At 39.8% G+C, this 9790-nt stretch overlaps 1 protein-coding gene across 3 annotated transcripts; it reads right to left on the bottom strand.

Moving 5' to 3' along the window:
- Positions 1–297: 297 nt before the first annotated feature.
- Positions 298–8559, bottom strand: LOC122018781. Of its 3 annotated transcripts, none has more exons than XM_042576205.1 (4): positions 8053–8559; positions 1807–1876; positions 1635–1726; positions 298–1133 (listed from the first exon to the last, which is right to left on the bottom strand). In XM_042576205.1, exons 1-3 carry the CDS (start codon positions 8227–8229, stop codon positions 1671–1673), a joined length of 303 nt encoding a protein of 100 aa, XP_042432139.1. In that variant the 5' UTR covers positions 8230–8559; the 3' UTR covers positions 298–1133; positions 1635–1670. The 3 variants fall into 3 exon arrangements, with proteins under 3 accessions (XP_042432139.1, XP_042432145.1, XP_042432134.1); XM_042576211.1 differs by having other exon boundaries at positions 298–751; positions 8053–8558; XM_042576200.1 differs by having other exon boundaries at positions 298–759; positions 8053–8558.
- Between the last annotated feature and the right edge of the window lie 1231 nt (positions 8560–9790).

Below are 9790 nucleotides of genomic sequence, written 5' to 3' on the forward strand. Positions count from 1 at the left end.
ATTTGGTTGTAATCCCTTTCTGAGTTCACCATCTCTCCAAATTATAATTTAAGTCGGGGTGGGTGCCGGAAGCTATCGGCGGTGGACAAGTGACTAGGCTATCGAGCACCGAGCGAGGGGCGATCTCCGGCCATTCACCCCAATTCAAACTATAACCTAGAGGGATGATGAATTCAAAGAAAAATCGTAATCAATTGTGATCGAATCGTGATCACGATTTAACTGTAATTACAAGGAATCCACCCTTGACCTCATCAAATAGCTCATCAAATAGCTCTACATGAAATACGAGAAATCTTTGAACCACAAAATCCATTTGTATTAGCATGGATGAAAATACTACAAAAGCTCCTTAAAATATTGTAATACAACAAAACAAATGTCCTGGAAACGACTAGAAGACCTTGTTCTTTAAAATTGCAATAAGTTCTTATAACCAAAAACTAAAATCTCTAAGAAAAAAAATACAAAATAAATGAAAGAAAAAACAAATCTGGCTATTCTCCCAAAACAATGTAGATGAGCATAATAGAGAAAGTGGGTTACCACTTGGAACTTGAAACTCAAAACTAGAAGAAATCTTGAAGCTCTACTGATTTCAACTTGGGGCACTTGTTAGCTGAATAAACACGAGGGTGATGCTTTTAATCGACTGTATAAAGTGCTCTAATCAACTAATAATCCAACATCCGAACGTCTGATATTCGACTGAATAATGCCTCCGATCGATTGAATTCTTCTAGTCAGCTGCCTAATCAACTAAAACAAAAATATTAGGTTTCCTGGAGCCTGAAGCCAGTCAACTTCCACCAAACTCAAATCCTGAAATTTGGCATCTGACTCCTATAATCATAGGTAGTCAATCCACTTCAAAAATCATAAGTTCACAGGTTATTCAAAATGACCAAACTAATTTCTGAATCAGAATCAACAGCATGTTGTTCATCCAACCAACCAGGTTTCACAAGTGTAGTAGATGGTTCAAGTTCTCAGATGACAAAGAGAAAATAAGCAATAAAAATGAATTGATGCTAAAGGAAGCTAGTGAATTTTGAAGAAGAAACAAACAGATCTCAATCTATGAGCAGTTGCCAATAGATGTGAATAGGTGATCCAGAAAAGTAAGCACTGTCCTGCATACAAAAAGGGGGTTCTGAATAAAAATGAATGTATTATTCAGAATCTACTCCCACAGTTCATATATTATTTTTCTACCATGTGGAAATTCAAAGTATTGAAATGCTAAAAAACACAAAAAAGTTTGCATGGAAAAGGTTTTCTAAATGAACTTGCAAAGTAGTCTAATAAACTGAAGAAAAAGTGCAGTTGTCTAAATTTAAAGCATAAAATTGAAGGAGATTGCTACTGGTCTTGTTTGTTACTACATTATTGTGCTCAGATGTAAAAAAATAAAGCAATATATAGTAAAACACAAAAAAAAACACAGTCAATATCAAACTCCACCCAAACTAGTGTATTCTCAGGTCAATGATACATTGTTTTGCATTTTTTACTTTCTTCGCATATTATCACACACATAGAAGTAAATCCACATAATAGTTCCTAGTTGCACAAAATATCATTCCACCTAAAACATCATTTGCAGAAGTCATGTAGAAGATTGAGATACTCACAATAATTTTCCTTGTTCAAATCTGAGTCACCACTGATCATGATTTAACCACAATATTCTCCACGTCAGACTCCGAGTCGCTAGGACCATAACCTAATAAAAGCAACATTTTGTTGGTTTAGACTTAAGATCTTCATACATGTTTGCTCTTCGAAGCAGAAAGAAGAAGAAACCTGGATGCTTATCGCTAAACTTCCAAGCTGATGAGCGATACTTTGATGCTTTTGTAATCCATGCATTTGCCTGAAAAGTACAATTCATATAAGGGAGCTATGAAGAAAACAAAATGGAGATGCACAATATCTCATGTAGTTACAAATATTTAAACTCCTTGTAAGGTTTCAAAGAATCTCTATCAATATATCAATCTTATGCTTAGTAAAAATATAAATGCATGAAGCCAGTGAGTTAGATAATTAGTTTTTAGTTCATGAAGACTATTACAACAAAGTAAACCAAAAATTCATAGTGCGACTATAGCATCCAAATAGTAAAACTCATTTTAGCAGATAATTAGAGGATTCTACTGCAACGTCCCAGCATTCCCTCATTCCTTGTAGGCACGCAATACTTCAAACATCAGTCTGGAACTCATAGCAACAAATAACAATGTAAAAAAACCAAGGTTTAGAATTTTCAAACTGGTGCTGAGTGAACAAATGAGTATTTTTTTTTTGTTTTTTAATAAAGAATAAGTTATTATATTGATCAATTATAACATTAGCTGACACTTATTTGATTGCCGACTAAGATTAATCATAGTGGTGTGCTACAAATTACCAAGACTCGGTGAGGAAACCTACTTGACTGTGCTTGATCATAACATTTGGTGAAGGAACTTGATTGACTATGCCTCGTAGAATTTCATCTAACACCAGGATGATCCCCCTTTATTTAAGAGGAGCTAACCTGTATTAGCATGAGAATACTACCACTGCTTCTTCATTTACTCTCTGTTCTACTTTTTCTCATTATTCCAGCGTGTAAAGAGTGTAAACTATATTTCTCACGATCACAGCTGGTAGAAGGTGTTGGACAATCTTGTAGCCAGAGATTTTTGGGGAAAATAACTGAATTTGAAATTACATGATCAAATCAGTCTTATCTATTACGAGGTCTGAGCAGATAATCTAAAGTTACCAATGGGGCTGGTTCTGCCAAGCTTCTGGTGGCCCGAGTCATGGAGTTGGAATGTCACTCGACTGCCAAGTGCTGCCAAGTCAGGATGAGTTCTCCTGAGTGGATACCGAGCGGAAGCAGAGTGCTCGCGAGTGTTGAGTCAGGACGGGAGTCAATGCGGTGTGCAACTGAATCGGGAGTCAATCGCCGAGTCGGGAAGCAGAGTCAGAGTTGTCGAGTCGAGAAAGGAATTCGCCGTGGGAGACGTCGAGGGCTGCACTGAACGCAGTTTCCTTAAAACAGATTCGCCCCACCTCCGACTATGTTTCGAGGTTCTCTCGGGTCGTCTGTTTCCAAGAATACAACGGCGGATTGTAATTGCCACCAAGCAATGGTGGATCACGACAAACCGAGAATGCACCGGAGTACTATCATGAGTAGTTCAACCGAGTGGATGCACGACTCGGAAAAAAGAATCAGGGAACGAAGGCGGAGGAATTCTTTTGCTATTACTTTCACTTCTGCATAGGTTGGGTTTCCTTTGCACCAACATTTCTCATCGGCGTCAAGCTCATCTCTCGCGATGAACTTGCAACTAACTCTTTGTTTAACCATTTTGTTAATGGATCTATTAGGTTATCCTTTGACTTCACATAATCAACGGTGATAACTCCTGTTAAAAGTAGTTGTCTAATGGTATTGTGTTTATGATGTATATGTCTAGATTTACCATTATACAGATAACTCTGTGCCCGACTAATTGTTGATTGACTATCACAATGTATGCAAATTGTCAGCACTGATTTCGGTCATCTAGGAACGTTTTCTAAAAATTGTCGTAGTCATTCAGCCTCTTCACCACATTTGTCAAGAGCTATAAACTCAGATTCCATCGTTGATCTAGTTATTACGGTTTGTTTAGAAGATTTTCAAGAAATTACTGCACCTCAATATATATTCACTCGTAAATTTAAAGTCTTTTAGGTCAGATATCTAACTCACATCGTTGTATCCTTCGATCACAGCGGGATATCTCGTATAATGCAATTCATATTCATAAGTATACCTCAAGTACCTTAGTACTCTTATTATCCCTTTCCAGTGCTCAACACCGGGATTACTCATGTATCTACTCAATTTACTTACTGCGTAGCTAATTCTGGTTGTATATAATTCATCAAATACATCAGACTTCTAATCACTCGAGAGTACTTTATGTAGGATCGGTGCACGTGAAAGGGGGGTGAATCACGTGTCTTTTGAAAACAAAACTTTTCTTCTTTTAAAAAAAACAAAGTATGTAGCAAAACTAAAAACCAGAAACAGAAACGAAAAGAACACAAGTACGTGATCAGTTACTTGGTTCGAAGCCTCTGGTAACTCCTACTCCAAGACCTAGGTCCTTCGAACCTATCGACGGCTAATTCACTAAGCACTCTTCCGGAAACACCAGAAGAGTAATCAAATACAAAGAAGCGAATAAGAAACTGTAACAATCCTACACTTTCCCTTTACAAGTATGTAAAATAGACACAAATTTAAAATTCATTACACCAACACGAAGATGTCGAAATGAAAGCGCTCATCTGTTGGCGTCAGTCCCTCTACAGTAGTTGGGCATAGCAATGTCGTAGCAACACGAGATCAAAGCAGCCGAAACGTCGAATAATCGTGTAGAAGAATTGTGTTAAGAGCATTGGCCGAATCTGCTTTATATAGAGCACTTGAGGCGCCTCCAACCTCGAATTCTATCCCTACAGATTCAGTCTCTTGTCGTCGACAAAGCCTTCGCCATTATCCACTTGAGGATGCCTCAAACCACGTAGAAGGTGCCTCCATGCCAAGCTCCAAGGCACCTCCAAGCACATGGGGGCGCCTTCGCGCTTTTTGCACGAGTCTTCGGCCAAAGCAGGCGCCTCCACTCGAACAGTAGGCCACTAGAATAGCTAGAGTTTGCTATTTTCATCCTACAAAATGTGTTAGTCCAAATAACAGATTGTACACTGCAAAACAAAGTTAGCACAATAAAATATAATTGATTATTAATTAGATCTTGTCTTTCCAAGACCAGGATCTAATCATGGTCTCAGTTTAGGTTTCCAAAATGAACATAAACTGGACTAGCGCCTAAAGCCCCTAATTAGGACTCATCCTCACTGAACACTCTCTTCCAATGCTTACCTTCACTTACCTGCCAAATATCTGGTCCTCCATACCTGTTTGGATTTTCTCTAGTTCTGCTTAGTGTATGATCAATCTGATCCACTAAGACTTACTTGCAACACTAATTTAACACAATAGATATAAAATAGTAAGGTAAAACAGTGTTAACAACTTTTAAGATTCGCTGGTCCGATCGACCGCCCTAAACTAGTCGATCACACATGCTTAGAGTTTACTCCTCCAAGACTTCTTATTACCTAGGGTTACCTCCCCCTAGGGTTGTTTAGCTTCACTCACTAGGACTTCCATTGTCTGGCTTCACTTACCAGGACTTTCACCACCTAGTTTCACTCACTAGTATTTGGCTTCACTCACTCGAACTTTCACCACCTAGCTTCACTCACTAGGGTCTGACTTCACTCGCCAGGACTTCTACCACCTAGCTTCACTCACTAGGGTCTGGTTTCACTCACCCGAACTTCCTCTTGTTTAACCTCTAATTAAGACTAGTCACTTAGTAGACTTCTCACCTGTCTAACCTTGGACTTACCCATGCTAGGCATCTAATCTTGACTAGACTTCTCTTTTTCAAATATCAAGTCCTGTTTGGATTAACCCTTAGTCAACTTGACCATACTTGGGTATATTGTCACACATCGAAACCCTTAGAGGTCGATTGTACCAACAATCTCCCCCTTTTGATATTTGACAATTTTCTTAAGTTAGGCTTTATACCAAGGTTTGGTAGATTCGAAAAGTTTGGAAGATTAGAATATATTTCTAACTTAAGATCACTCTCCCCCTATGACACGCATAAAAAAACATAAACTTAAGGTCACTCTCCATTAAGTTTTGCACTAACAATAACTTGGGAAAGACATAATTAAGACACATATTAATTTTTAAAAACATTTAGAATATTTGAGATAAAACATTATTTTCCAAATCTCCGAAACATACAGCATATTGTTGAAAGTCAATTCTTTGCCTAAGGTTAACTTTAGCATCACTTTTCCTTGGCGCGTGATGTCCGAGATTGTTGAATTCCCCATGAACAATTTCTCTCCATATTTGATTTCTTTAAAATTGTGGAGTAGCTCCTTGTTACAACAAATATATCGAATGGCATCAGTATCGATCCATTGTGGTCACGGGCTTGAATCCACCAAGTTCAATTCAAAGACTACGGCGCAGAGGTCATCTATTTCTAGTCACTCGTTTAAGTTGACCTCTTGCTTCTTCTTCGACTTTTTTCACTCTAAAGATTTGTGACCAATCCAGTCACAGTTGAAGCACTTCCCAGGGAACTTTCTTTTGTTGATGCCTCCTCTAGGTCCCATCTTGGAATATTTAGGATTCTTCCGTTTCGAGCTTTAACCGTGTTCGACCACGTTGGTTTTCACAGTAGCAGAGAACAACTTTCTCTCTGAACTCTTGTTGTCTTCTTTAATTCGAAGTCTAACAATGAGTTCTTCCACGTTTATCTCCTTCCGCTTAAACTTCAGGTAGTTCTTGATCGAGCCAGGAGGCAACTTCTCAATGATTGCTACCACCTGGAAGGTTTCACTTAGAACCCTACCTTCTGAGTAGATCTCATGTAGAATCACCTAAAGCTACTGGAGTTGGTTAATCACCATCTTGGAGTCAATCATCTTGGAGTCCAAGAATGCCCCATAATTAATTTCATGGCTCCCGTATCCTCAGTCTTATACTTCTTGTCCAAGGACTTCCACAGCTCCTTGGTCGTTCTCTTTGTGTTGTACACAAAATATAGCGAGTCAGCAAGGGAGTTGAGGATGTAGTTTCAACATAAGAGCTCGGAATGAGTCCATGACTCCACTGTACTGATGGTCCGAACATTAGCATCCTCAACAAGCTTGGGAGGGTCCTTGCTCAAGTACCGAGCCAGAGTGGTGTGATCGAGTAGAAGAGCATCTTCTACTGTCAGCTCTTGAAGTTTAACCCAGTGAATTTCTTTGACTTTTCCCCATAATTGATTGGAACATTTTCAATCGGGGCGGAGGGGGCCTTCATATGATGAATTGGTTGCACCTCAACACTTTCTGTGGTCATCTCAACAAAGCGGGTTTGTTTCAAGATTGTTGAACAATCTTGTTACCGGAGATTTTTGGGGAAAATTACTGAATTTAAATTACATAATCAAATCAGTCTTGCCTAAGTGGATAATCTCAAACTGTCAGTAGGGCTGGTTCTGCCAAACTTCTGGTGGTCTAAGTCGTAGAGTCGGAATGTCAACCGACTACTAAATGCTACCAAGTCAGGATGAATTCTGCTAAGTGGATGCCTAGCGAAAGCAAAGTGCTCCCGAGTGTTGAGTTGGGACGGGAGTTGATGCGGTGCGTAGCCGCGTCGGGAGTCGGAGTCGTTGAGTCGAGAAAGGAATTTGTCGAGGGAGATGTCAAGGCATGCGCTCAACGCTATTTCCTTGAAACATATTTGCCCCAACTCCACTTGTGTTTCGAGGGTCTCTCGGGTCGTCTGTTTCCAAGATACAGTGACAGACCGTAATCACAACCAAGCACTGGTGGATCACGACAAACCGAGAATGCACCCGAGTGCTAGCACGAGTAGTTTAGTCGAGCGGATAATCGACTGAGAGAAAAGAATCGAGGAACGAAAGTGGAGAAATTCTTCTGCTATTGCTTTCGCTTCTTACTCATAGCCTCCTTTTCTTGAGCGCTCACTCTTGACTGTAATGAATGACCTAGTTATGACCATTCATCACTGAATTTAATGACAATCATCTGTCACTACTCATCAGCTATTATTAGCGAGAGAGAGAGAGAACCTTGAACAAAATCCACTCACCTACAAAATGTTGCCTTAACAAACATCAGTTTCCTTCTTTGTTTCCCCTCATTTAAATTCTCCGTATCTTTGTTTAATTTTCATTCTAGTTGTATTTTCAAATGACTACTACTCTTAATCTTTTTATCAGAATCACGAAGTGCAAAAATTTCCATCAGTTCATAATTCTAAGATGCGAACAACAAAATGCCGGTATCCTTCCTCCCTCCCCAAAATCAATAATCGCTAACGTGCCAAGAAACGAAACCGTCCGACAAAATATTGGTGAATAGAAAATACATTACAAAAAAAAACCGTAAAAGACCCACCTTTTGCTCATTTACGGGGACGCCATAACCGACGTGGTACATCTGACCCACCAGAACCTGCATCGCTACGTCGCCGGCCTTGGCCTCTTTGAGCGCGTCCTGGAACCACCGCCGAGTGCAATCCACCACCACATCCTTGAGAGGAACGCGGGAATCCATCCGCTTATCATCGCCCATCTCCTTCTCCAGGATTCCTGGGGCGGCGTCGGCGGTGGCGGAACTAAAGTCCTTGTTGGAAGCCAGTGATTTGGGGGCGACCTGACCTTTGCGCTGCAGATCCTCCCGGAGCCAAACCGGGCGCGGCTCAGCTCTTCAAACACGCAGGTGACGGTATGCGTACACCGATGAAAGAGAGCATGCAGCAGCAGCAGCAGCAGAAAGGAAGAGAAGGGCGAAGACGAGACGAGGTGGAAGACGGTCGAAAAGGCCACGTTTTTTTACGGAGAGAGTGGTGGCGTAGTTGGGCTTTTAGAAGCGCTGGACACAAGCAAAGAGGTGGTGGGATGATCCTTGATGACCAATTAAAGGGCTGTTTTTACTTCATACCTAAACTTGACCCCTAGGCTAGCTGCTTTCCACAGGATTCCATTCCAAAACTCCTTTACACTTAATTTGCATTCAATGAGCACACTCAGCATCTCACCATTCTACATCGATGCTTTGAGATTTTGGTGTTATCCCGCTGCACTTGTCAATTTGAATTCCCTCTCAATAGCAAATAGTATGGGACAATCGTGATAGAGTTGGGGCCGCTAACACGGCGGTAACACGTTTGAGATTCCAGGGAAAAAGAGGGAAGATACAAAATTGATTTTTACCAGATTTCCTCGTCAGATTCATGACAAAGCATACCAGTTTCTGCTTGATTTTTAAGAGATAAAGCATACAAATATGCTAAAAAGAAAATAAAATAAAATATTCTCTTCCTTCTCTCTGATTGGAGGAAAATCAAAACTGAGAAATTTTCCACTCAATGTATTTTCAGATTCATTTAGCAAGATCGACTGAAAAATCTCTAGACCTCGAGAACCTTCTGTATCATGACAAATACCAGTTAAAAGAGCATTATAAGTCACACAATTCCTCTTAGGCATTTGATCAAAAACCTGAACAGCAGATTCAACTAGACCAAATTCCAGAAACGCGTTAAGCATCCCAGTCCAAGTTATATTATTTTTTATAGGCATTCTTTGGAAGACATTAGCCGCATCAATCTTTTGTAAGCGGAGTGCATATAATGGGTGCATAATATCTTTGATGTAATGATCAAAAGTCGATTTTTAAGAACTAACGATCTATGGTCATCTCACGATAAGTCTAACATATGTGTACGTATATTTACTTCTTTCTATATTTATAGGACCGGCATTAGGAAGTCGTTAAGATAACGGATTTATCTTTTTTTTTTAGACTGATATTCTTGTGGTCGACAGATTTGAGGGTGGCAGAGTGGAGAGGGTGGCCGAAGGTCCCGATGGTCGGTCGAGAGGTGAAGGAGGTGGCGATGGGACTCAAGCAGGAAAAATGACGCAAGTTGGATGTAGATCCATCGCCCGTGAGATCAACGGCCAAGTTGGCAACGATATCTAAAGGTGAAGAAAAGTTTGATTAAATCGAATAAATTTATTAAACTACTGAATTTAAAATTTTGATTATTTCGGAATTTCAGTTTTTTTAAAAAAAATAAATTGGTTATATAACTTAATTGGATTTGTATTCGATTTTAAAACAACTTATT

This window comes from Zingiber officinale, chromosome 1A, assembly GCF_018446385.1.
Source record: "Zingiber officinale cultivar Zhangliang chromosome 1A, Zo_v1.1, whole genome shotgun sequence".
Classification (NCBI taxonomy): domain Eukaryota; kingdom Viridiplantae; phylum Streptophyta; class Magnoliopsida; order Zingiberales; family Zingiberaceae; genus Zingiber; species Zingiber officinale.

Excerpts from the sequence above, each read along its gene's own strand:
- LOC122018781 (XM_042576205.1), bottom strand. The coding sequence starts at position 8,229 with ATGGGCGATGATAAGCGGATGGATTCCCGCGTTCCTCTCAAGGATGTG. Across the intron at positions 1,877-8,052 it reads TCCCCGTAAATGAGCAAAAG|GCAAATGCATGGATTACAAA; the intron begins GTGGGTCTTTTA and ends TGTACTTTTCAG. Across the intron at positions 1,727-1,806 it reads GTTTAGCGATAAGCATCCAG|GTTATGGTCCTAGCGACTCG; the intron begins GTTTCTTCTTCT and ends TGCTTTTATTAG.